The 26,735-nt window shown below is 39.5% G+C and overlaps 2 protein-coding genes across 8 annotated transcripts; one reads left to right on the top strand and one right to left on the bottom strand.

Moving 5' to 3' along the window:
• The first annotated feature begins 38 nt into the window (after nucleotides 1-38).
• Nucleotides 39-14,682, top strand: TUBE1 (tubulin epsilon 1). 7 transcript variants are annotated; one of them, XM_037392383.1, is made up of 12 exons: nucleotides 39-151; nucleotides 228-301; nucleotides 1,690-1,742; nucleotides 4,394-4,451; nucleotides 5,012-5,127; nucleotides 6,142-6,263; nucleotides 7,566-7,753; nucleotides 8,584-8,759; nucleotides 9,525-9,665; nucleotides 11,262-11,402; nucleotides 12,263-12,437; nucleotides 13,501-14,682. In XM_037392383.1, the coding sequence occupies exons 1-12, from the start codon at nucleotides 127-129 to the stop codon at nucleotides 13,657-13,659; spliced, it is 1,428 nt and encodes a 475-aa protein (XP_037248280.1). In that variant the 5' UTR covers nucleotides 39-126; the 3' UTR covers nucleotides 13,660-14,682. The 7 variants fall into 7 exon arrangements, with proteins under 7 accessions (XP_037248280.1, XP_037248282.1, XP_037248286.1 ...); XM_037392385.1 differs by lacking the exon at nucleotides 13,501-14,682 and adding an exon at nucleotides 12,771-13,494; XM_037392389.1 differs by lacking the exons at nucleotides 39-151; nucleotides 4,394-4,451 and adding an exon at nucleotides 1,526-1,589.
• CCN6 (cellular communication network factor 6) lies at nucleotides 13,683-21,104 on the bottom strand. Its single transcript, XM_037391765.1, has 5 exons — nucleotides 20,965-21,104; nucleotides 19,413-19,678; nucleotides 18,742-18,984; nucleotides 16,022-16,215; nucleotides 13,683-15,616 (listed from the first exon to the last, which is right to left on the bottom strand). Exons 1-5 carry the CDS (start codon nucleotides 21,102-21,104, stop codon nucleotides 15,335-15,337), a joined length of 1,125 nt encoding a protein of 374 aa, XP_037247662.1. The 3' UTR covers nucleotides 13,683-15,334.
• Nucleotides 21,105-26,735: the final 5,631 nt, after the last annotated feature.

Genomic DNA, 26,735 nt, shown 5'->3' with positions numbered 1-26,735 from the left:
GTGGGGGCGAGGAGGCCGCGCCGTTGGAAGAACCCTCCCGCCGCAACGCCCCCCTCCGCCGCGACGGGTGACAGAGCGCGGCTTCCGGGCGCCGCGTTCGAAAGAGGAGGCGGCAGCCGCCGCGCCATGGCCCAGTCGGTGGTGGTGCAGGGTAAGGGGCCGCGGCGCCCAGAGTCCCCCCCCGCCTCCCCCTCTCCGCGCCTGACCCGTGTCTCTCCCCTTTGTAGTGGGCCAGTGCGGGAACCAGGTGGGCTGCCGCTTCTGGGACCTGGCGCTGCGGGAGCACGCCGCCGTCAACAAGGTAACGGCGCCGCCCGCCCCTCACCCGGCCGGTGCGGGCCGCTGGGGGCGGCCGCGGTGGGCCTCGCAGCCTTCCGGGTTCCTTGCAGTGATTGCAAAGCGCTGCATTTATTTGATTAAACTAAATCCACTTCCTCGTGGACAAAACTATCCCCAGGTTTTTATGCTGCTTTAACTCTTCCGTCTCTGATTCACATCAGCTTTCTCTAGCCCAGGGGCCCTCAAACTACGGCCCGCGGGCCGGATACGGCCCCCAGGGTCCTCAATCCGGCCCCCGGTATTTACAGACCCCCCCGCCGGGGGTTGGGGGGACACCAAGCAGCCGCAGATGACTGCCTGCCACTGCATCCGCGCCAGCCCCCTGGTTAAAAAGCTTGGCGACCCCTGGGCTGGCCTTTCCACCTTGAAAAGCCCCGGGTGTCTCCCTATGGGCAGGTGTTACCAGGTTTAAGGCCGTTAGTGAAAAATAGAGGGTTGCTCAGGGCAGGTTCCTTGCAGCTGGTGGTAAAGCAGAAGAGCAGCCCGCTGAAGCCCACCTTTTTAGTGCATGTCCTGCAAGGACTTTCTGTCCAGTTGTGCTGACTACCCTGAACAAAAACGCACTCTTCTTGCCGTGACTGTAAAAATGCTATTTCCTAGTGAATGCTGTATGTTAACATATAATGATGAGCAGTCCTCGGCACCTTCTGTTGAAGCAGCTGTAAGAAGGCAATGGATGAAGTTCATATGTGTATGGAGAGTCTCTTGGGTTTAGTTTTGCAGAGAACAGTGACTTTCAAATTCTCTTTCATCAGGTCTTTAGGAGTATGGTAAGCAGTCTGTAAAGTAATAATGTTTAAGTATTTAAACTTGCCAGGTCTCTTTAGCTTTATGGTGGGGGAAGGGGTGTGTGTGTAAGTAATTTCCATGCCACCCCTCAGCAGGGAGTTTAGGAATCACTGATACAATGTGATGTGCTTTCCTTTCCACAGAACTTCATAGACATTGGTATCATGGGCATGGAGCCCATGATGAACTGGGTGTTGTATCAGTGATAAGCTGAGTCAGCAAAACAGCAGCTATTCAATTTAATAATTTCATTGGGATCTTCAATAAAATCCTAAATCTTTGGAAATTAAGGAAGAGTACTTGTTTAATCTTGTGCTGAAAAATTAATCTCCTAGTTACATCCTCCTATCAGTTTTTAATATTAAGCCAGTGCTTCAATGAAATGTTCTTTTTACAGCTGACTAGAGCTAGCTGGATTCAACATAGACATTCATTCTGTTTTGGGTGGGGAGGTTTGACAGGTAACCTTCAGAGGTCCCTTCCAATTTAAATTATTCTGTGAAAGAGCACTGAGAATTTCTGATGTTACACATCATCTTATGCCGTGTTGTTTCCTTTTAGAAAGGAATTTATGATGAAGCATTAAGCAGTTTTTTTAGGAACATAGATACAAGGTAAGTCTTCTTATCAAGCAGCTCATGAGTTTAATGTAGTATTAATTCTAATATCTTAACCTAAGTTACAGGGTTGGTTTTTTGGGGTTTTTTTTAGTGTTGTTGTTTCAGGTCATATTTAGTTTGTGGTAGAGAAAGATTTTGCTTTTTTGTTTTTGCAAAACACTATCTTTACCTTTCCATTTTAACTATACTTAGTTCAGTAGTTACAGGTGTTGGAAGTGTTTAGATTTGTTTTCCTTTCCTTCTGTCCCAAAAATAGACAGTCAGGATCTGATAGCTTTTGCTGTTATGAACAATGACCTGACTGCAAGCCCTCTGAATACCAATTTAGCAGCATTTCTTAAAGACTTGTAAGAGGAATTGCGTATAAGGTAGTGCGGAAAGGTCATGTCAGTTTTTAAATCCCTTTTATCTGACTGGTTTGTCACACAAAGAGTGGTGGCTGTGATTTTTCTGTTTTGAAGTTAACCAATTCATACTTTTAAAAGCATTTGGTCATCTCTTATCTACCCAATTACAAAAATCCTTCCAGTTTGCAAGAATGAAACAGTTGTGCACTTGGATATTGCTGTTGCATTTTAATTAATTAAAAAAACATTTAACTGGCCTCTGTTTCCTTTCATCATATGGCAAGGCTGCAGTACAGCATGCGATTTTAAATAAAGTGACATTGAAATACTGTTTTGTCTTAAACTTTACCTCTTTGAAAGAACATGTAATGTGTGGGAGTTTATCATTGCTATTCCTCGCGGCATTTCCTAGAATATCTGTCTTTTTTTTTTTTTACCTAAGAAAATTTGGTTGTGAACAGTGTCTATGTTTCTGTATATGCCAGATGAAACCCTCAAATTTGTAATTGACAGGTTGGCTGCAATAGAAACGTCTGTTTTCTCTCTGTAAAGAGGAAGGACCTCTACAGTACCGAGTGAGATAAGTTTTGAGGAAGCTTCCCCTACCTGTGAAACAGAAGAATGATTATTCAAATCTTGTCTTTTCCAGGAGTTGTTAATTTTTCTGTTGAAACAGTTCACACTTTTAACTGTAGCCTTGAACCATAGTTTACTTAGGGATGAGTTGTTTCAAACTCTGTTACTTGGGCTGTGAGGTTTTGTCCTTTCGTTATTATTATGGGCTTTGTTTTAGTTTTATCAGAAAAAAATAGTTCACACCCCAGGTTGTTGCAAACATAAACCCCTATGTCATAAAAATAACAAACTTCAGTCTTCTATGCTATGCCGTATCACTGTTCAAACTAATTAATCCGGATGGGTTATTCTGTCAGAAATAGCTATGAACAACACCCTGGCAGAACCACACAGATTTTTCTTCTCTTATGGTAATGATTAAGCTATGTAATATTGAAAATATGCATATGTATGGTGTTATGTGCAGACATGCATGCCTTAAGCCTAGAGGATTCTAGGAAATGTGAGGATTTTTTTCAGCAATTGAGTCAAAGTGATTGGAAGTATGGGCTGGCATGAAAGACCACAAAGACAATAGTAAGAGAAAAAAGTGTTGGTTTTGGGAGTTTCTTCCTCTTTGAGTTTTTTAGACCTTGAAGAGAAATGGAACTTCTATAGCTGGATTTACTTACTGGTGCTGTAGTGGAGTCATATAGGGAGTTGTGTAGGCTAGGGGAATCGCATGATTACTGGAGATTGCTCTGAGCTGCTCAGCTAATGAGAGGTGTCTGGAGAGCTGCTTTGAGTGAGGGGGTGGAGGATCCTGGAGGAATCCAGTGCAGCCCTGTACTCACTTCCCCTTGTGTTCCTGATGGGATTAAGCGTGATCAGAATCTTTGGTGCTGTAGTGAATTTCAGCTGATGTTTTTTGGAATACTGTTGTGGCTGAATGTAGAATAGTCTGAGATACTTTAAATTTAGGCTTGACCAGCCCCCAAATTAGGTAAACTGAGAGGAAAATTAGATCTGTTTTCCAATATCCTTGCCTTTTTCCCCATGTTGAATATAGTTTGGCCAGATCGGAGTATCTCATCCTTTGATTGCAGAAGCACCAGCATTCATTGTGGAAAAAATGTGATTGTACACAGTGCATAGTCCCCTAGCTTGATCAGTACAACCAGTTCCGGAAAAAAAAAAGAAAATTAAAGCTATTAACATAGCCCAGCTTGATTTCTGAGCTGGTAAATCTTAATAGCAAAGTAAGTCAAGCACAGTGCTATGCTAGTGCAGTTACACAGCTTTCATACCTTGAGCAGCAGCACAGTACTGTACTACCCCTGCTGGAAAGGTAGTGGTGCTACTTGGTGCGCTGTGTTCCGTTATATGATGCAGATACACATACCATGTGCTAGATAAAAAATTGTTTCAAGTTTTGGCAGTGCTTGTAGAATTACCACAGAGCAGAGGCTGTATCTGAGAGTAAACTTCCATTGCTTATCTTTTCAGCTTTCTGAAGTACCGCTTAGGTACTGATCTGCGTGATCTGTTTGAGATCGTGTCCTGTAACTGAATTACTTTTAGGGAATTACAAAGTCTTTCTTAGCAGCAGATTCACTGTGTTTCTGTTTGTTTATATTGTAACAGGCCTCTGAACACGAAGGATTAAGGAAGGAATATTATTCTAATATATATTGCCTTATTTTCAGTTATGATTCTGAGCTTGGATTATTTTTTTTTCCCCAGAAGTGGTGGTGATGGTCCTGATATTTACAAAGGAAAAATCTGCTCTTTAAAAGCACGAGTAAGGCAATCTATAAAGGTCACTCGTTTTACACTGCGTATTTATGTCCAACTGTATGGGAATTTTCATAAGGTCCTTATAATTGCATATGTTTTTAATACTACTTTGAATATTATGATTTCTAATAGTAACTTCTATGGTTCAATGGAGTAATGCAGTTTGCCAGTCTTGTTGGGTAATTCAAATTATAACTTTAATAAAATGATTGCAGATGTTACCAACTAAGTTTTTGTTTATATCTTCTAAAGACTGGGTTTCGTTGATTTTATATTTATTAAAATTTATAATTTAAAATTATTCTTTATCCCTAAGTATTGGGGCAAAATACTATAAAATTTTAACAAAATTGCGTTGTCTGAAATGCTGTCCTGTTGACTTCTAGCAAATCAGACAAGGTGAATCTAGTTGGTCTCCTAGTTATTTAAAACTTTTTTTTTCTCTGGACCACAGTAAAATCAACACCGCTTTTATATTGTAAATAATTTTATATTTCTTTGTGGTGATTACTTCGAAGGGTAGTTTGCTTACTGACTGAATATTTATTCTTTCCTGTCTCAAAGGCACTGTTGATTGACATGGAGGAGGGTGTGGTAAATGAAATTCTGCAGGGACCATTGAGGGATGTGTTTGATAGCAAGCAGCTTATCACAGATGTTTCTGGTTCAGGAAACAACTGGTGAGAACCTCTTCAGAAACCATTTCATAGCAACTAATTAGATGGCATTTAAAAAGGGAAATGGTAACAGTAGCTTTCTTGTTCATTCTGCACCTGGGGAGCTGCAGCATATTACCAGTAAACTTTAGAGTCACTGTTGCTTGGAGAAGGGCTTTGAAAAGCCTTTTACAGAAGGATAATTCTGCTGATGTATCATTTTGTTTGTTTTCTTCTTCCTATTATTATTTGGTGGGTTTAGTTTTGGGGTTTTTTTTGTGTTCAGCTGCTTCCATTGCTCAGTTGAAGCTATAATCTAGTTTGCAACTGTACAACTAGTGTGGAGATGAGATATATGAACAAATGCAGTTCTGATTTCTAAGCACCGCAGAGTCAGGCTTTGTGCATATAAACTACATTACCAAAAAAAGAAATTCAGAGAAAGATCGATTAACGTCACAAGTTCCAAATTTTCACTGAGACCTTAATGCAACTCTAATAATGCTCAGTGCACTACAGACTGGAAAGCAAATCATCAGCAAATGTACCAAAAGCGTGCAATGTGGGGAATAAAGTATCCTGTAACTTCACCATCAAGCAGGCATGTATGTAGAAAATGAGCTCTTCGGGGTTTGGGTTTTTTTATTACTGGTAGCAACTGACTCATGTATCCAAAGGAAGGTCAGTACATGTATTACATAGGCAGTTCGTTATTGTTAAGGAGTGTATAACTTTCATTTCATAATTACAATTTGATTATCCAATGTGGAAGTTTATTTCCTTATCAGTACAAAATAACAGTGCACATGCCAAAGCTGTGAACTTAATGTTCAGCCTCAAAATTAACATCCTCAAAATTAAAACTATGTCCTGACTCCCATGTTCACATGATGTAGTCACAGCTTAGCAACTCTCACAAATTAGGTGTTGCATGCAGCTCTGGACTCTGAGCTTTAAAATGTTAAATAGGGGGTCTAAAAAAAAATAATGAAAGATTGATTGTTGGATTTCTTTTAAAAGTACTTTTCATGTCCTCAGGGCTGTAGGTCATAAGGTATATGGCTGTCAATACCGGGATGACATTGTGGAAAAGCTAAGGAAAAACGCAGAACATTGTGACTGTCTACAGTGTTTTTTTATAATTCATTCTATGGGAGGTGGTAAGTAATTTTTTCATGGTTAGTATGATTGCAGCAGCCACATGTGGGAAAAAAGAAAAACCAACACAACCCTGGATCTTGAAAAGATCAGTGTAATAATCTATATTATTCAGAAAAAATAATTTTACACAGTCCAATGAAGTGGACCTGTAATTACTTATTATTTCGTTAGAGCACTGAGGAGCCCTAATCATAAGTGCTACCCAGAACAAAAATGCAGCTATGCAGCTAAAATTTTAAATATGAGGCAATGGGTGGATCAAGACAGGTACCAAAGACAAGAAAACACTGAGGTATTATCAGAAGAAGGGACAGTGACCTCAGAATACTGACATTGTTGTTGTAATCAGGTTGTTTTTAACCATGGGGAAAGTTTTCTGAAAGGCTTTGAAGGAGACCTAATGTTTCTTAACTTCAGAAAAACTTTTTCTGTTTTCCTTCCACAAAATTCTCTTGAATCCAGTCTAGCTACTTTGTTAATAAGTCAGAAAGGAGAATCCCTTGCAGTGACAATTCTGTCATTTTTGTATTGCTACTAAGCCTTCCTTCCCCAGAAATGTGGGGGGAGTATGTATTATAACTGGTTGTGATGTGGAAAAAAGACACAGAAAATAGTTCTAAATATGAAGCAAGAGTTTTACCAAGGGCCTTTTTTGTGGCCATTTGCATAATTTGAGAGACCCTGCAGAACTGTTTCTGTTATTGCAGAAAATTGCTGTCTTGTTCATAGATGAAATTTGCTGCTGAGAATGTTAGGTTCCAACACGGAAAAAACACAGTTCAGCTCTCTGATTTGAGCTCAGTGCTATGTGCTTAGTGCTAATGAGGGAAAAAAGCATGTGTGCTGGAGGAAAGGGGTTGCTCTGTTTTGACTGTTGAATGAGAAAACTTCATAAAGAAACCTCAAAAGGAAAGTAAATAATTGTTAGGGGCAGTTCAGTGTTTTTAAACAAATATTTCAAAACCCATATTAAAGATTTTAAAATCAGAAATAAGAATACTAGGTCAGAAAAATGTTGGTTACATAATAGGGCTTTTTGGTTTGCTGAAATTTGAGATTTACTTCATCCTGTTTGGCATACTATGGGAAATATTTTTATCACTTAAATTATTTTCCTGTCTGGGAAAAACCTTCCTGCCTGAATTTACATCTGAGTGGCCTCCACAGTCAGCCAAATGCTTCAGAAAATATTTATTAATATGCGTAATTGAAAAGTTGTATGTTTCCAACATATGAGGCTTAAGGCTCAAGATAACATGAGGGACCTTTTATCTTCTCATTCTGTCTTCATTCATAATTAGGGACAGGATCTGGCCTTGGAACTTTTGTACTAAATTTGCTTGAGGATGAATTCCCAGAAGTATATAGATTTGTTACTTCAGTTTATCCCTCTGGCGAAGATGATGTTATTACTTCTCCATATAACAGTGTTCTGGCTATGAAGGAGCTTAATGAACATGCAGACTGTGTGCTACCAATAGAGAATGAAGTAAGAAATAATACTCTATTTCTGTCAACTTCTTTTTTATCAGATTGCACATAGGAAATGTTTTTTCTTTCTGTGTATTGATTTGAGTGCCAAGTCTTTAAAAGCATAATTTCAGTTCTTAAAGTAGTAATTGAACTCCTAAGTCACTTGAAGACTGTTGAAATTAATATAGGTATCGCTAAAAAGGTGTTCTGCACCTTCAAAGTAGTCTGGAGTGATTTATTTTTTTTCATGTGCATTTCAAGGTAAACAGTTTAAAGTTCCTGTTTACTGAGGCTGTGTGTCTTACACTCTCAGCAATCAATTTGTGCATAGTATGAGTACAGTCCTGCAAGGGAAATGACTAACTACGCTAAATTCCAGCAGACTTGACTTCACCAATTAGCGATATGAGCATCGTAGGCGTACCTGACCATGCAGACTACTAGATTCATTTGAATCTAACTTTGATGGCTCTCTTGCTGTTTACATATGGAAAAAGCAAGAGGAAGCGAAATATATTTGGAGAACGTTTTTGTTTCACAGGGATCATGAAAATTTAAAATTAATTTTAGAAAATGAGCATTTTTAAAAGTTGAATAAAAATTAAAACAACTAAGTCGAGCTGTGTACATGTTTGTGATGCAAGGAACAGACTTTTAGAAACACTTAAGTCAGTCCGAACTGGTCAAATGTTGGACTTACATGTATATCAAAGGTATAATCTTTGAACTGGTAGTGCCATGTCTTGGCCTTTTCTTTAAGATCAATCGAAATAAAAAATTGAGGTACTGAATTCGAAAGCTCTGTGTTCAAGACTTTTATGCTTTTTTTTTTTCCTCCTTTCATAGTCTCTGTTTGATATAGTTAATAAAATTCATCAGATGATCAATTCTGGGAAGCTAGGGTCAACTGTGAAGCAGAACAGCTTGGTAACATCAAGTGCAGGCAGTGCAAAATCTGTACAAGAGAAGCCATTTGATGCAATGAATAATATCATAGCCAACTTGCTGCTGAACCTGACAAGGTAAAGTTAACAGTTTATTCCTCTGTAGAAGTAGTATTGCTGGAGGCAATATGTTCTGCAAATATGCAGGCCTGCATCAATTCAAAGAATATGAATTGTTTACCATTTGATACAAGTCTCCTTGTTTTAAGAATTAGTTACTAAATGTTAAAGTATTTGGAAGCATTCAGATTGCATTGGTGTTGCTCTAGCCATGAAATAGTCTTGGACATGAAGTAAGAAAGGGTTATAGGCAGGAGGATATTGTCTTCCGTTAATGATTAGTGGAGCCTGGGGAGAATTGTCTTTCTAGGCCAGCTGTATTATTTTATAAGTATTGTCAGATCATTATTGCTCCTAAGCTGTCTATTACTGCAAGAAATTCCTGGTGAAATACACTTCTGGAGTATTGGCCTGCTTTTCTTTTAAGCAGCTTGTCAGGTATGCCAAGTCACATGTGTTCTATTATAGCCTATTTATTAAAACTGGTATTCAGCAGCTATGCCCACATACTGAAAAACAGTGCGAAAGACAGCAATTGGGAAACAAGGTCTTGTTCTTGGTGATTTATTGTTCTATAATGAGAAGTATAAGTAAATAAGATATATAGCACAGTTGGTGCCAAATATGGAAGTTTAGTAATTATACATGAACAGTTTTTGAACACTGTGGTGTTTTACTGCTTTATTGTACAGAACCATTGAAAAATAGTTTTAATGAATGTTTACATTATAGAAGTAATTTTATAAGTTTATAACAGTTCGTAACAGTTTGTTAATTTTTCAGCTCTGCTAGGTTTGAAGGTTCCCTTAACATGGATCTTAATGAAATCAGCATGAATTTAGTTCCATTTCCTCGACTTCATTACTTGGTTTCGAGCTTGACTCCTCTGTATACATTGGCAGATGTTAATGTACCTTCTAGAAGGTAAGAGAAAAAAAAACATTGTGGAAGCTTTAAATTTGAACTTAATTTCTGATTCTTCATAGCTTTCACTAAAAAAAAATATCCATTCTCTAGCAAACCTAAGGGTAGAAGTTCTAAAAGTCTTAAGTCTGCCACGTTTTTCTGCCACATCATCCTGCTAATTTCAGGAACATCCTTTATCCTTTTTCTCTGTAATAGCTGAGCTAGTAAACTTGAAATCTATTTTTGTTATCTCTGCTGGGAAATGTTTCTGTTGGAAAAATGTGTTATGTAGATATAACCCGCACCACAAGTTTTTGAGTAACAGTTTGCAACTGACTCATAAAAAACTCTAAAGACAAACTAGGAATTAAACCAACCTCCTTGTTAGTTTAATTAGTACTCCTTGGGAAGTAACGGCATCTTCAGTCTGGAGATGCAGTGTGCCTATTCAACAGCTTATTGTAACAATAAGCTGATACTTGTCAAATTTTGTGAGATTATTATTTATCTCACTGACGTGGCAGAAAAATAACCAGTTAAAATAAATTTTACTGGGTTTAGTAAATTAAGTTCCATCAGCAAAAGGTCCAGATAGTGATAGAGGCAGCTATGGGTAAGTGATAGATGTATGAAAAGTGGCAAAGAACCACTGCTTTTCTGTGATAGCAAGTTGTGACAGTCAGTTGGATCTCTTGAAACCATACCCTGAGGAGACAATACGGTGCTGGAGGGCAGGTAGCAGACTATGGGGAGAGTCAATCATGTTTCAGAATGAAGTGGAACCAACAATATTTTTTGTCTCCTTTGGTTTTTTAATAGGCAGATTGTGGTAAGGGTGATTTTTTTTCTAAAACAAAAAAATAGAGTTGATAGATGCAGAGAGTTTGAAACACGTGGAAAGAATAGCTTGGATGTTATGGGTCCATAGAAACCTCCTCAAGACGCTATCTTTGATATCCCACGGGACAGTGGAACTTGCTTAAGGAGGTGAAGAAAGAAAGAACATGATCTGCAGTGTCATCTTTTAAAGCAGTCGTACTTGATAAAATTAGAATAAGTAGACAAATATGTATAGTCTGTCTTTTCCTAAATCATTTATCAAAACTAATAAAGTTCCATGATACATTGATCCTTTTAAATAATGAAGCATAACAGGCAGATAATCAGTTCTGTAAGGGTCAGCCGCACTTAAATATTCCTTATCAAGTCCTTCATAAGCAGTGAGATTGTCCACTCAAAAATTGTCATATAACCAGAATCTCAAGTAGTTAAAACCTTCTACGTAAGTTTACTAGTTTTTAACCATTGACCTAAAATGGCCATTACGAAGGTCTCTTAGCCTGTCCACTTCTCTGACTCTAGACTCAACAATGGCTTGTAACAGGAGGGAGAAGAGAGGGGGAAAAATGGATCAGGTGTGTTTTTTAAAAACTTCTAATGCCAAGATATGTACATGTAAAGGTTTTAATCTTTTTCATGTCATTCATGGTCCCAGGTAAAATGTACCTTTACCTCCAGAATTTTATTAACTTTTAAACAGTAAAGATGAGCAGTCTGAAGAACTTTTGTTAGCTTGCTTTAGTAAGAGTAGATCACTCTTTCCTTTTCACCTAGGTTGGATCAGATGTTTTCAGATGCTTTTAGCAGAGATCATCAGCTAATTCAAGCAGATCCAAAGCATAGCCTCTACCTTGCCTGTGCACTTCTTGTTCGAGGAAATGTGCAGGTTTCAGACCTTCGCAGAAATATTGAAAGGTTTGTAAACCACACAAAGTAGTCATGTGATTTGTTATTGAAACTGTTGTCAGTTGTCCAGGGCACTCTCACTTTTAGTTTCAAGAATTTCAATACCAAATCAGTTTACTCAGAAATACTTTTCCTAATTTCAGAGAAGAAAATGTAATTAATTTACATAATGAGTTAGTCACAGCATTCTTGGATTTCCAAATAAAGAGAGTTGGCTATATGTCTCTGTGCTGCTCCTGTCATTCTCAAAAATGCAAAAGAAAGTAAAGCCTGATCTTCCAGAGGTCTCCTGCCAGTAAAGGATGTTGGACAAATAAGTTCTGTAGTAGAAGTTTGGTTTTACTGAACAGAAGGCCCCTCACTTCCATGGTTACTTTCATGTAGATAGGGAATCATTCCTATTTTAACAACTCTGTATTGTTAGCGCCCTGTTTCTACCTTGTACACTATTGACCTACATAGTTATAACAGGAAAGGCAGGCAAGCTTTGCATACAGAATGCAGTTTACAGCTAGACAGGGATGTGTAGGGAAAATCTGAGTCTGTAAAGCATTTTACTTATTTCTAAACTACAGGTAGATTGATTGTCCCACACACAGCATTAATCTGCCCCTCTCTTAAACCTCAGAGCGCTCGCATCCCCTTTATAGAAATAGATGCTTGTAACTTGACTTTTCAAACACTGATTCCAATTCATTAACTGAACAAAATTGGTGTTTGCAATTCAAATTTAAAATAGTGATTTAGTCTGAAGTCTAAAATGGCTTGGTTCTGAAAGCCTAAATGTTAACCTTCTCAGACTGTTAGCAAAGAAAACTTAAGCTTTGTGTTCTTTACATTCCTTAGGTAAGCAAATATTTGTATCACAGGTTGAAGCCTTCCCTGCATTTTGTGTCCTGGAATCAAGAGGGCTGGAAAACCGGTTTGTGTTCAGTACCTCCTGTGGGCCATTCCCATTCCCTCCTGGCTTTAGCAAACAATACTTGTGTAAAACCAACTTTCATTGAACTCAAAGACAGATTTATGAAGCTCTACAAGAAAAAGGTACAACTCTGATCATTGTAACATCTGTAGCCACTTATCATTAGCGTCTTGCATTATAGGGAAGCAAATCTTGGTATAACGAACAGACTGTTTAAAATCAACATCCCAAGATTATTTGTGTTACCAATCAAGGAATCATTCCAACAGCCACCACTTTAAAAGCATAAACCCCTTTACGTACCTACCAAGTACATAAACCCGTCTGTACCTACTAAGCAATATACTACTTTATTCAGCAATGAGGCAGTATCTAACAGATACTGGTTTGTGGTGGGTTGACTTTGGCTGGCTGCCTGGTGCCCACCAATCTGTTCTCTCACTTCCCTTTCTCAGCAGGACAGGGGGAGAAAGTATGATGAAAAGCTCATGGGTCAAGATAAGAACAGGAAGATCACTCACCACTTACTGTCATGGGCAAAACAGACCTGGGGAGTATTAACTTACTTTATTGCCAATTAATAGCAGAGTAGGATAGCAAGAAATAAAACCAAAACTGACAATACCTTCACCCCACCTCACACCCTGCCTCCCAGGCTTGATTTTGCTCCTGCTCCTTCTTCGCTGATCTTGGTGTCTGCAGAGCTGTTTCTCTCAACTGTTGTGCAGCATTTCTTACAACTCCTTAAATATGTTGTCACAGATGCACTACCTGCATCTTTGGCCAACAGCAGGTCCATATTGGAGCCAGCTCAAACTGGCTCTGTCTGATACGGGGGTAGCTCTTGGTATCTTCTCATAAAAACCACCCCTGCAGCCCTCTGCTCCCCCCTGCTACTAAAACCTTGCCACATAGACCCAGTACACAGTTTGGTCCGGTGTACCCCAGAAGACAGAATATGAAAAGATGCATGTGTAAGAAATCGGTAATATTGACTGTGATTCTACAGGGATTTGTCATAAAGTTACCAAGTATTTAAACAAGGGATGTCATGATATAAGTCTTTAAATCTACTTTCTAAGGTGCTTGCACTCCCCTTTTCAGTGCAGACTAAATGTACTTACTGAGCCAAAGGAATTAGGTGCCAAGAAAAAGGATAACACTGAAATTTTTTTATTGCCATAGGCTCACCTTCATCATTACCTGCATGTAGATGGGATGGAGCAAAGCTGTTTTTCTGAAGCCATGTCGTCTTTGTCTGACCTAATAGAAGAATACAATGAACTGGATGCCACAAAAGGTGGGCCTAGAACAGATCCATCAAGACTGAAGATAGCTGTTTGAAGAAGGAAGAACTATTTTTTTTATTTTTTATTTCCCCCAAGCATCCAATGACTTTAGCTAACCAGAATGAATTGCAGCTATTGTAATTCCAAAGTGAGACTGGGACAACATCTCTGGGAGGTGTCATGTTAAATGACAGGCCCAGCCTGTAAGAAAGATTTGAAGACACCTAATTATGGTGGGTATCAGTAAGAGCAATCTTCCTAACTGTAGAATACATTGACATACCATATGCTGTAAACAGAAGAAAAAGAGGTTGTAGCAGCCAAAAATGTAGCTCTTCTCTCAGACTTCCAGCTTACAGTAAAGGCAGACTTTTCTTCCAAGAAGGATCATCATTGCTAGATTTGTTTTTAACAAGCAGTTATGAAAAGAAAAGCCTACATAGTCTTTTTCAAAGATGAAAGCAAGTCTAATGAAACTAATTTCTTAAACTTTGCAGGTTAGTAGTAATTTCAAAATGCTTTAAGCAATGTTCATAGTTTTAATATTTTTGCTTCCATGTTGTACTTAGCTATATTAGAGTTTTCTGAGCTGGTATGAAAATAGGCAGTATCAGAAAATTCAGCAAAATAAATTGTTTCAAGTATTAGAGTATTAACTAACATATTAATGATTCATATTTATGAATGCTGACTTGCACAAGATAATAAGATAACACAATATACCTCTGAGCCAAACACACACTTATAATGAAGTTATAATGACTGTTCAGAGAAAAAAAGTTTACATGCTTACAAGAATGCAAGTTAAATAAATGTTTTAATATTATAATTACCAGGGTAAGTATATTTTTATATTACAGTAAGAACTTTTACAAAATAGAATACAGCTGTTTCCAGTATCTTGCCAGCCCTGGCTGTCTTCAAACTGCAAGACTATTGAACTGTTAAAATCAGAATGAATCAATACAATGATTTCTTAAAGCTTGAAGTCCTTCTAGCAGGGTTGGGGTGGGTATATAAGTAAGCACAGTTTTCAATGTTGAAGTCCAGAAGCATTCAATAAAACATTGTGATAACATTTGTTGAGAGCAGGTGGTTTTTTGGTGGTTGGTTGTTGGGGTTTTTTTTAAGAAAACATTCTAAAAATACTAATTTCCTTGAAATTTTGCATCTGTTATCTGCAGGTGCCCACTCATTTATACCTTAGCAAGTGTGGTGTTTATATTCACAACTCTGGAGAAAGATTGCTGCAAAAAGCAATCTGGGCTTAAAATTGACTTCTCTTGGAAACAGCATTGATGTGCTCTGCTATTGCAGATGCATAGTAGAAAATGTTAATTTGAGAATCAAGAACGATAAAGTATTACGGGGTAATTTTGTTTTTTTCTAATAGGTAGAGCATCTATGAATTTACATTGTCTTTGTGGGCAACAACTTGTTACAGTGGGGCTCGAAGCTATATTACTGCACCTTTTTAATTACAAAAAGTTCTTGTTTTGACATACTAGTGTTATATACATCCTTCTCAAGAATGTATTTCCACATATAAAACCAATTATGTTTAAAAAGATGTGCTCTTACTTGCATTTTCCAGGTGCTATTTTAAAAAATACTATTCGCATGTGCAGTTTCACTATAAACATTGCTGTGGCAGGGGGTTACACTAACTCTTGAGTGTGTGAACTTGCTGTTGCACTCTTAGTGTGTTACAGTCAATGGTGTCAAACTTGTCATAAAACTTTGAGTTCAGAAAATATGTCTCCTGGAGCACTGCAAATCTTCTGACATACGCATGATGTTATCCACATCATCTTCCACTTAAAGAAGCCTTCATTGGGACACTCAAACTGTACAGTGATCATTCTGGACTTATTAGGTATGCAGCACCTCTTGTCCAAGCACATCCCACAGAAGGTTAGTTTATAGCTTTCAGTAGTTGAGCATCCAGAAAAAACTAGTTTCTCTGCTGTAGGAAGCTGGAATGTTGGTTGACAAGTTTTTCCTTTTGGAATCTTGAATATAAAAACAAAGAAAACCCTGAGTTTTTACACATTAAAAACATAACACATAAGAAAAACTGCAAAATGGAAATGTCTTGCAAATTACTCCTTCTGAAAGCTGTCTTGTTTTTCTTTAGTAGTCAACAAATAGAAAATACTTTTCTGAGTAGCTGAGCACCGGGACAGCACTAGCAGCACTTATATTTCAGGACATTATATTGTTTTGTTTGAAATTACACACCAGTCATTAACTATAGAAACCTGAAGACTGAAGGTAGAAAACAGAGAAGAGTTATTTTAAAACCCTTTTAAAAAGCAAGAAGTAATTTTAAATGAGTAGTTGCTAACACATCCATTTTTCCATTACTTCCAATATTTTGATTTTCTTTTAGGAAGTCATTTTACATTAGACAATACCTTTATTTTCTTCAGTATATTGGTCAGACAAGGCTGGATGAAGCATAACCTCTTTTCTTTTTTCATTTCACATTTTCTGTTTTCATTGGTCACTCTGCTGGATATGCCTATGCCACATGTCCTGGAACAGGGTGTCCAGGGAGTTGCCTGTACTAGGCACTTTTTCTTCAAAACTAGTGGTAAGCTTCTGTAAGCTGAGAGAACAATATATGATTGATGCAGTGGAACAGCCCCAAAAGGATTAATTGAAAATAAAAGGATAAGCATTTGATTTCTATTCATGAAGGTGCTTTTCTAGGTAAATCTAAAAACGAGGCATAAATGAAGTCACACAAAAGCTGGCTGGGCTGCCGTTAAATTTTACTGACACTGGGTACTCAGGTCATAGCAAGGACTATGAAATTGCATGTGTTGTATGAACCTCCAGTTTAATGTGATGGAAATGTTACATGGAGAGAGTTATTTGTGGAATTTTTATGAAATCTTCAGAATGGAAGAAAATTATTGAAGGCCAAGCGTAGCTTGAAAAGGGGTTCTGAAAACACTAATGTTGCTTTCTTTGTAGATACTGTGAAGTCTTCAGGTTTTGTACAGAGGCATAGAATTCTCCAGTCGCTTTTAGATACCACTGAAAAGCCTTCGCTCATGGGTTAAGCTGGATTAGGTGGAGTACACTTAAAGAAAGAAACAAAATTGCAGTGGAAAAGTTCATGGTGAAACTCTGCAAGAAAAACTGACTATATAGAATCTGTGCATTTAGGTAAGAGCATGGGCAGAATTGCAAGGATACCTGGAAAGTAGACAGCAATTTAAAGACCTCATTGCAGCAAGCAGATTAAAAGCTTGTCACAGATCTGCAACAAATAAAGGGAAGTTAAATGGTTGTTGATACTTGGTACATTTTTTTTTTTAAAGTATGACCTAGGTGCATACATCCCTATGTATCTGAATTGGGTAAATCAAATTGACAAGGAAAGCCAGAAAACAAAGCAATAGCAGTAAAATGAAACTTAGCACTTCTTATCCACACTAACAGAAAAAACTTTTCAAAATAGATGTTGGCCCATTGAGCCATTCATGGAATTCATGCACATGTTGACGTGATATTCCTGCTACACTGGTAAAGGGAAGGGGGAAGACTTCACTTCAAAACAAAAATTTTAAGGTGCTTGAGAGGGTTTGTGTCACCTGAAGAATAGCATCCTTCAGCATACACAGCCACCACAGGGACAGGCTGTTGGATCCCTGAACCAAGTCAAATAGTCAAGTGTGCAGCTTTTCTCAAGGTTATGCTGTGCAATTGATTTAAATTTCTGAGTAAACTCTGTGAAGTGCTGCAGTCAGAAAAGGAGTTACAGAAGGCTGGGTTTCAGCTTTTGGACCTGCTGAAGTGCTACAAAGTAAGTGGCTTAATGCCATTCTCCAGATAGCTGAAATACAGCTCCCCACCAGCTCAATTCATGTGTGTAATGGGGTCTAATGGCTTGTTTGCCATTGTTTTCAATGCATTATGTTCTCTCTTTGATCAGATTAGCAATGCTTTCTAGAAATGAAGTCTTTCTTCATTTGAAGTCTTGCCTTACCGAGTGTATGTTTATACACAGTATTAAGCATATTTCTGTAAAACGGCTTTGATACTAGTTATAGGTATTGTATCATAATTTTGAAGTAAAGACAAGCTGCTTTTCTTGGTTTTGCTAACTTGCATGACTACTGCCAATGTCTTAGAAGCTGTCTGAAATGAACTTCAGATTTTGTAAGCGGGTCTGTCTGCAGATTGACTTATGTGGGTCTATCTGCAGATTGATTTAAGTGCATCTACCTATTTACTCAGCAGCCTTTTATAAAGATTTTCTGATAAGCTTTTTGATCTTTTTAGGGTTTTTTTATTGATCCATTATGATGATTAAGGCCATAATTTTCCCTACAGTTCAATCTGCCACTAAATAAATGGCTTAGCTTTCTGGTACCCACATGAATTGTAAGGAAGATGAGTTTCATCATGGAAACTTGTGCACACACACAGGGAAGGAGACAGCACAAGTGCAGGCAGCTCTGGCCAGGGAAGGGCCAGGATAGCTGCTTCTGCCAGTGGTGCTTCCTTAAAGTCAAAAAGAGAATTGCAGTGTTAGCAGCACACAGCAAGAGTGAGGTTAAAGGGAATATCAACTGACCCTGGTAGAACTGCATGGATAAGCTCGCATATGCTTTTGATCAGACTGAATAGAGGAGAAATTGGGGGAAATGTTGTAATAAGAAAAGCCACTAAGGCAATTTTTATCATTTTCTTCTTTCTATTGAAAGAAGAGGCCTGCAACATGTTAATATATGTATGTGAAAACCAAGACTCCCCACCACCACAAAGCAGGAGAAAGTGAGACAGCTCCCGGGCTGTGAAATGGCTGTCCATGAACAGGCCTAATAGGTCTGATCTGATGAGCAGTAAACTCTTCCAAAAGACGGGCTGAAGGTAGCTTTGGCCAATTCCCTGGTCACAGGAGCCAAAAAGCTTTTGGCTTTTCATACTCATTAGGTTTAGAGAAAAGAGTCTGTGACCTACGAGTAAGAGGAGTAATTGGGACAGACCAGTCACCCTGGCAATGGCCTTCAGGAAGAACTGAGAAATTGCCAGTGTGGTGCCTGCCTGGCTGCCGGAGCCAGGGACACTAAATGCAGCAAGGCTCATGTACAGAAAAGTTTACCAGTGTAGCCAGGCACACCTGACATCAGTCTGTAGTTTGTTGATTGAAGCTGCTTGTGCTGTCCTGAGCCACAGATGGATTGTCCGGGCTTCTTTCTGCCTGTGGCCCTGGTGCAGGGACTTGCTGCTAATCTTGGTGTGAATACAGGTGTACATCCAATTGCACCACTGATACACAGGCACTTATAAAGCGGGTTAGGTTGGAAGGTCTGCCCATTAAGATAATAAACTCCATTGAGCTCACATCCTACAGCTACCAGATCTGCAAATGGTAAACAACAGTTACTAACACAGGAGGAGCACGTGGTTCCTGCTTACAGAGTGCTAAAATGTGACCAGCCTTTACTGCACCCACAGCTTCAAGTTCTTCCCAAGCACAGTTTGGTTTTTGTTTTTTATTTATGCCCAGTGATAACTACAGCTGCCTAACTTTAAATCAGTCATCAACACACCTGCAAATAACAGGCTTGTGCACAATGAACTGGTTTCACTAATGCATACACAGGTAAGTTTAAAAGACAGTCCCGGCCCTACTCGGGTTCTGTAACTGATCAGTCAGAGGACTGGGTTAGGGTACGTTGCCTAGCACAGAGCTGTGCAGCACCAGCAAGCAGTTTGCCTCTGAAACCCTTCACCTCTGTGCTCCCACCCTCCTGGATTTCAAGAAAAGAACATGAAAGACCAACTTACATGCACACACGCCTGTTTCGTACCTAGGCTCATCTTCTGAGTAGTCACAGTAGAGGCCTTTGTGGGGATCACAGATGTCTGCTTCATTGCAGGTCTCTCCTGACTGCCTGGCACAGACCTTACAGCAGCCACAACCATCCTTCACCAAGCTTATCCCGGGGCTGCAGGCTGGCACAGGTGGGCATCTGCATGGCCAGTGACAAACCTCCTTGCGCTGGTGGACTTCACTGGTTTCTGAAGGTTTTTCTCCAGGCTTGACTGATGGGCTGTGGAAAAACTTACACACAGTGGGATATTTTGAGAACTGAATGCATTATGCATAGGTGGAACAGCACAAAATTAAGTTGGGATGGAAAAAACTGTGAAATTCCATGAAGACACTTAACATTTCTCATCTCACAGGATCCAAAAGCGAGAGGCTGTGAGGTTTAGGTAGGAGACAGTGGACCAATTTCATCAGTCACTGTCATGCACTGAAATGTTCCACCAGCGAGCCTGGCCTCCTGCTTTTGTGAAACAGAATTCATTGGTCTTTCCTTTGCCTTCAATAGAGCAAAACCTGTAGTAGAGCTGAAGTAGGGAAAAAGTGTTTTGAAGTAGATGGTGGATTTGGTTTAAATATTCCTTCCCACAAACCTCCTATCAAGTTAATTAGCTTTTGATTCCTCCCACTGATAGCCAACCATTTCCATGTGTGCTACTTCTGATGGCAAAAGCCTTTTAAAATAGTAAACCTCTGAGTGTTATTTTTACTCCAAAATTTGAGTAGCTGTTTGGGAAAGAGCATTATAGTATTTACAAATTCTCTTGTGCTAGATGCAAAAATTGCATCCTAATAAGGGAGGCTAGTAGTTGCACCAAGTTTAATAGGTCATTTTCTAAGAGTGTATCTATTTGTATGAGTTCATTGAATCCAGGGCTTACAGGGCATATAAAAGAGATTTGTATCAGCAGTAGGAAGTCAAGACCTAGCCAGTGTTTACCATTTTCCACGTTCTGTGTCAGAATTCATGTCTTTTTTTTTTTTCCCCTCTCTTCCATTCCCCGCCCCCCCCCCCTTTTTTTTTTTTAGTTTGTTTTTTTCTTAAGACAAGGAAGTCCTAAGTAATGCTTGATGGATTTATTTTTTGGAGGCATGGGGGAAGATTAGGTCAGCAGAATATGAAAGGATCTATTTGAGATAGCTATATTCTATCTGCTTTTTTGAAGAATTACATCTAAAACATAGCAGTTTAGATCTTAGCATTAAATCTTTTTCTGTTGCTGATTCGACAGAAACGCAGATGGTGAAACATTTATTCATCACGGATGACTGGATCCATAGTTAAATGGGGGCACACACAGCACTTGGCCACTAGTACAATGTGGGTCTTGGGAGCGGCTCTCATCAAGCAGCTCAGATTGTCTGCAGAGCAAGAGGGAAAGGCAAGATCCAGCCCCTCATCAGGTACCAGTGTCACCATCGAGCTTGCAGAAAAAAAATAATGTATGTAGCCTGTTTTTTTTCTGGGCATATGAGGTCCTGCCTATCAGTTTCTTTGTTCCGACAAACTGCAGGACTCTACTGATGTCGACACCACCTCCAGCAGGGATGTCAAGGGAAAGCTGAGGAAGGCGCCGTCTGGCTGCGTTTCCTTTCAGTTCAACTTTCAAACTGGAAGTATCTGCAGAATTCAGCATTTCATATGTCATATCCCATGAAAGCTCTCACAGCATAATTGAGCTGGCCTAATTGCATGCAGCAGTAAATGACCTTTTAAAAGGCTTTTTTCTACCACTAATTTCCATTTTTCATGGTAATTTACAACTATATTTATGATATCTTAATCCGCAGCTACTAATGAAGCTCCAAAGTAGTAGCTTTCAAGTTCCTTTGGCTGAATGATTTTTAAGATAGATATTAATTCACAGAGGCAATTCATATAATAAATGAATATTAAACAATGTCATGTGGTATTCCATGCAGCGTGCAGAAGATATTTTCATAAATACGTTATTTTTTTAACCATTTGCTGATAAAGGATTTTGTCTAATCCTTTTTACCTAAATGCAGCAATAGTATAGAAATAACTAACTTCAGTATACTTCTCTCAGGCAGCTAAGCCGTTACTATAAACAATAACATTAATTTGATGAACATGTGCACTGAAGTGTAAAGCTCCTTAAAGGCTTGCTCTGGAAGCAAGACACACAGGTGTTCAAGCAGTGTTCAAGACTGTATGGTTGCTTTAGGAAACACTTTCTTGCTGCTTTATTTCTTTTTAAGCAGAGAATTATTATTAGGAACTTGGCCACGTGCCGGATGTATGAGTTTATGTGGCTTAAATCAGGAATCACGTTTCAAAATGGGTATGTGTAGCAGGAAATAATCTGTGTGCTTCAACCAGTATGTTTAATTTGTATTGCAAATTAAAACATGCCTTAAACCTATAGAATTCTACCTAAGCAAGTGATTTTTCTCTCTTGTTTTTTTTGGGGAAAGATGTCGTGTCAACTGAAAAGTATGAGACGCAAAGTTTCCAGCAAGAAAAACACCATCAGGCAAGTATCTGGCAGTTTTAACTGGAATTACTGAAAACCTCAGACTACCTGAAAATCTTCAAAAATCTACTAAATTCTAATGAAAATTTAAAGTGTACTTGTAAAGTTTACAGGCCAAATATTTTTCTAATTCTTGCTTCCCAAAGCTTCCATACCAAAGCCGTCAGCATTACTCAAGCCCACTGCATACTTTTCCTGATCCTATGGGCAGATCAGAAAATGAGACCATTGTGTAGGAACCCTTCATGTGTTGTTTGTTTTCTTATGTTTTAAAGATTGAACAAGGTCTCTATGGCATAAATAAGCAAATAGCAAAAGCAGGCAGTGTATTCTTGCTAATGTTCAGTCATCTTAGTCTGGCTTTAAATATGCAGAAAGTTAGCAGAGGGAGACAATCATTTGAAAATTCTCCATTTGACATTCATTTTGATTGTAAATGGAAAATACACTGTGTACACGTAAAGTGGATTTTCAAAGCTAAGTAAATAAATAATGAAATTGGCCTTTGACACAAATACCTTCAGCAAAAGCTATCACTCGAAATTTTCTTTTAAGCGACAAAGCATAACACAGCCCAGACGCCTTTCTCATTTGTAAAACTAGCCTTAAGTCAGACCACTGTGCATATAAATATATATACACATATATGGAATATGACCATGGAGAAGATGTTTACTTTCTTACTGCATCAGATAATAATTTGTGCTTATATTAAAAAAAAAAAAAAAGAAAAAGAAAAAACAAAAAAAAGAAGCAAGGTCACTGACAATTTCAGGCTCCCTAACACTTTTTTAACCACGGAATCATATTCATGTACAGCTTAGAGAGAAAAACCCACCAGAATCAGGGCTTATGCAGTAAATAAGTTGCAAATGAAATTTACTCAGGAGTAGGGAATGGCTCCTTATTCTTGATGAGGAATTTGCTTCTCTGAAATTTATTTTGTCATTAAGCAAATAAAAACTTAAACCAGGACAGAGTGAGGAAGGGAGAAATCTTTTTTCTTCTTTTTAATGAACTTACCTGTTGCGTACAAGGGATGATGAAGATGGTGGAAAAAAGGAGCCACCGCATGTTCCTGCACATTCAGAAGGGAAACTGGGAGATAGGGAACAGGCTGAGCTGTGTCAGAGGAAGCACTGAACACAAAGCTCCCCTCTGTCTCCCTTGCCAACCCTACGTTCCCCAGCACATGCACGAACACATACACGCATTCACACTTGAAATTCTCCACTTCATACAGAACCAGCTTCACACTGAAATTTCCAAATGATCTTTTCTCTGCCCAGTGCTAGAATACAGATTTTCACACCCTGCTTGATCCCATCCAGCTGCTTCAGCAAATTCTGCCTGACTTAATTGAGGTCGGGTAGGGTGACATCTGATTCTTAAGATCTTGCTGCTGGAAATGTAGTGTTATTTTTAACTTGTCTTTAAGTCCCTGTTACAGGAATTTCTGCAATCTGGAGGGCAGAGCCCCAAATACATGTATTTTTTGAGACAGAGAAAGCAGGGTTGCTCAAAATTTCTAATGTATTGCACCTAGCAGAATTATACCCTAAAAATTAACACCACCAGTACACGCTCTCTAGATAGGGAAAGAGATGCTATAGTGTGTTATAACACTAGTACATATTCTGCACTGCTTCTTTCCATGGAATGCTAATGGGGAAACTCAAACTAGAATGTACTTTTGCCTGAAGTATGCACCTTGTCTTACTGCCATGCCACCCCGTTAAACACAAGAGCATTCAAATCTCCACATTTCCTCCTCCCTTGTACTATCAAGGTGACGCTCCTGATTTTTAGGCTAACAAGTGAGAGTCTCCAGGATAAGATAAAAGCTGCACCCCTGCCAACAGTGGTGTTGGTGGTGCCCTGGTGAATGTTCCTCCTTTGTGTTTGTCCGTGCTCAGTCACCTCCTGTGAAGTCCAAGAGTTACTAGGGAAGGCTGCCAAAGACCAGACTCAACAGCAGCTGTGTGTGGACAGAGGCAGCGATGGGAGTATGGAATCAAATCCAGTCTATGTAATTCTGGTTTGCTCTGTGACTCAGAGGACCACATGCCCTCTGCAGTTACAAACAAATCCTGAACTGCCCCTCCAAACTCTTGAGCAGTCAGCTGTAAATCACTGGAGAGCTGCTTTTCTTTAGCACAACCCCTTTGTCACATAATTCAACGTAAAGTCCAAACAGTACCTAGGTACCAAGTGGATACTGCAGATCAGTTCATTTCAGTGATGTTACTCTGAGTAGGTGACAGTGCAGACTAGGTCTGGCTCAGGCCTAGTGTTTCCCATTAAAAGCTTATGAACATAGCACCTAGGTTTCCCAAAAATCTCTTCTGTATACTTCCAAAACACATTGTTTCATAGGAACAGAGGACAGTTGAGGTTGGAAGAGACCCAGGAGGTCTCCAATGCAACCCCTACTCAAGCAGGGTCAGCTCTGAGATCAGAGTAGGTTACTCAGGGCTCTGTCTATTTGGGTCTGGAAAACCTCCAAGGGTGGAAACTGCCAAACCTCTCCTGGCAGCCTTTTGGAGTGGTATTAATGAGCCATGCAGATCTCCTCTCAGCTATAGTTTTCTCCTGCACACCCAAAGACACCCCTTTTGCTCTAGCCCAGAAGAAGTGAGGAAGGTCAGAGGACTAGCACATCCATTCTGCTCCTCCTAGGGCTGCAGGGAAGCACACAGCATTCATCTGAAATGTGTTGCTCCTTTTTGCATGACAGAAATAAAGCATGTGGCTAGAGTGGGGCTGGGAATGCTCTGTGTGAGCTAGCCAAGACTCATCTGCTGTGGATAATGGTCCCCAGTCTTGGGACACAGGAGAGAGATATACGTGTAGGATTATCCATTTGTTTTATATGGTGCATTTTGCTGGAATCTCCTGGAGAGCGTGTTATCATCAGGATTGGAGAGTGAGACTTTGAAACTGGGGTTTGAGTATCATGAAGCCGGCATAGAAAACATTGAGTTTGGGAGGGGTGGGAGGAAGACATTCTGGTGGTACAACACATTAGAATGTGATTTTACATGGCTGGATGGTTGCTCACATGTGTGCAAAGCAACCAGTGTGCTGCTTCAGCCTGGGAAGGGCCTGCTGCTAGGACCAGCACTCCTAGAACAACCCAGCTCTCCAAAGCAATAATTACGTGCCTTCATTGCATCTCCCTAACAAATGCATTAACTGAGGCTGTCTGGCACTTGCAGTAACCTGCAGTACTGAACCCTGAGTGTATTTAGTAAGGAGCCACAAGACCATGAACTCTAACCTCTTTGCATAAATAATGTGCCAATGCTTTGACTTAGTATTAGAGTCTGTGTCTCTGCTAGTATTTGCTCTGATTTGAATAAATGGAGGCTGTGTGCCCCTTTCCTCTCCTGCAGATCTCTAGTGATCCCTCACAACTTAAAAATTAATGGTCTTAATGTTATGTCCAGACACAGCAATAGTTTGTCTGTATGCATCCTTCTTGCCACATGTCCCTTGCAAATCTGATTACATAAAGCATCATTAATTTCCTGAACTAAACCTGCTCTGTTATCTGGTGCCATTCTAATATTACCCTGAATGGAAATTAATTTGGTTGTATATTCAGCAATCTTTACACAACTGCACAAGTTTCTTCAGTGCCAAAAAATCATCTTCCTGTCTGTGAAACATGCCATGTAAACCCACTGTCTTAAGAGATGGAAAAGTAAGGGATATAAACCCATAAATTAATATAACCATGCATTCTAACAGGGTACCCTGTCTTAGACAAAATGCCAGAGGTATTCATTATTGGTATCTGTTATGGGCCAGGATTTTCAATGCTCTTTACTGAGCTTGGTGGAGTAGTTGTGACAAAACTGAGCAAAGCCAGGGTTGGGTTCAGTCATTCCTAATAACTGGGCGTCAGTCCCAGACACACACCGGAGCTGGGGGCTTACCTTCTGGCAGGAAGGTTTTAATGTGTTGTCCTGTTTTGTCACTCTTTGTGCATGGAAGTTACAAAAAGACTTCTATTTCAGTCAGTCAAACCTACTGTCCTTGTCTCTTTGCTTAAAAAAATAAACAAGAGTAAAAAGAAATAGACACATTATATGACAACATTTTGCCCTTGGCTCACCCTGTCTCACATGCTGTTCGCTCACTCAGGCTTTGCAAAGAAACTGCTTGCTTCAAAACAACCACGCTTCAAAACAACCATGCTCCAAAACCGCCGATGGACTTCACTAAGAGCTATGCTTGCTATCAACAGCAGCTTGGCCACACTGAGGCACAGACATTTTCCTGCTGGGAGTAGCAGGGTTTGCTCCCAGGCAGCATGGCATGCTCCAGGTCCCAGGTTTAGCCATGCTCAGCGTCTGGTGCTGTTCCCAGCTGGGTCACTGAGGCCAGTCACTGTGATAGTCTTCGCAGAGGAGCCACTTCTTGTGATGTGCCTCCCTGCTTGACTGGTTTGCTGCTCAACTTCTGTAAATTTGGGCCACTTTTGCTTCTCTTCAAATTGAGTATCAGACATAAGTTGCACTCAGAAAGGCTCCGTACCTCTCCTCCTGGACCACCACAAGCAATAGTACGTTCCTTAATGCAGCTGGGGAAGGAACTTCTCCCGAGATGACAAAGATATTGCTAATGGGACAGAAATCCATCTGAATAATACACACTCACTTCAGCAAGGCTATACGCAACACCAAGATCACTGTTGGAGGGGTAGAAATGCTTTGTACAAGGGCAGCTATAATACATTCCCCACAGTATTCAGCTGTTTCTATTTCAGCTTCTGTC

Source organism: Falco rusticolus, chromosome 6 (genome assembly GCF_015220075.1).
Source record: "Falco rusticolus isolate bFalRus1 chromosome 6, bFalRus1.pri, whole genome shotgun sequence".
NCBI classification, from domain to species: domain Eukaryota; kingdom Metazoa; phylum Chordata; class Aves; order Falconiformes; family Falconidae; genus Falco; species Falco rusticolus.
This window is presented reverse-complemented; position numbering and strand designations above follow the sequence as displayed.

What these genes read in the sequence shown, in the direction of transcription:
- TUBE1 (XM_037392383.1), top strand. Translation starts at nt 127, where the DNA reads ATGGCCCAGTCGGTGGTGGTGCAGG. An exon ending in AGCACGCCGCCGTCAACAAG is followed by an intron (nt 302 to 1,689) that starts GTAACGGCGCCG and finishes GTTTCCTTTTAG; the next exon opens with AAAGGAATTTATGATGAAGC. An exon ending in GTTAATGTACCTTCTAGAAG is followed by an intron (nt 9,666 to 11,261) that starts GTAAGAGAAAAA and finishes CTTTTCACCTAG; the next exon opens with GTTGGATCAGATGTTTTCAG.
- CCN6 (XM_037391765.1), bottom strand. Translation starts at nt 21,104, where the DNA reads ATGACATATGAAATGCTGAATTCTGCAGATACTTCCAGTTTGAAAGTT. An exon ending in GACATCAGTAGAGTCCTGCA is followed by an intron (nt 19,679 to 20,964) that starts GTTTGTCGGAAC and finishes GTTTTTCCACAG; the next exon opens with CCCATCAGTCAAGCCTGGAG. An exon ending in ATATACTGAAGAAAATAAAG is followed by an intron (nt 15,617 to 16,021) that starts GTATTGTCTAAT and finishes TTTATATTCAAG; the next exon opens with ATTCCAAAAGGAAAAACTTG.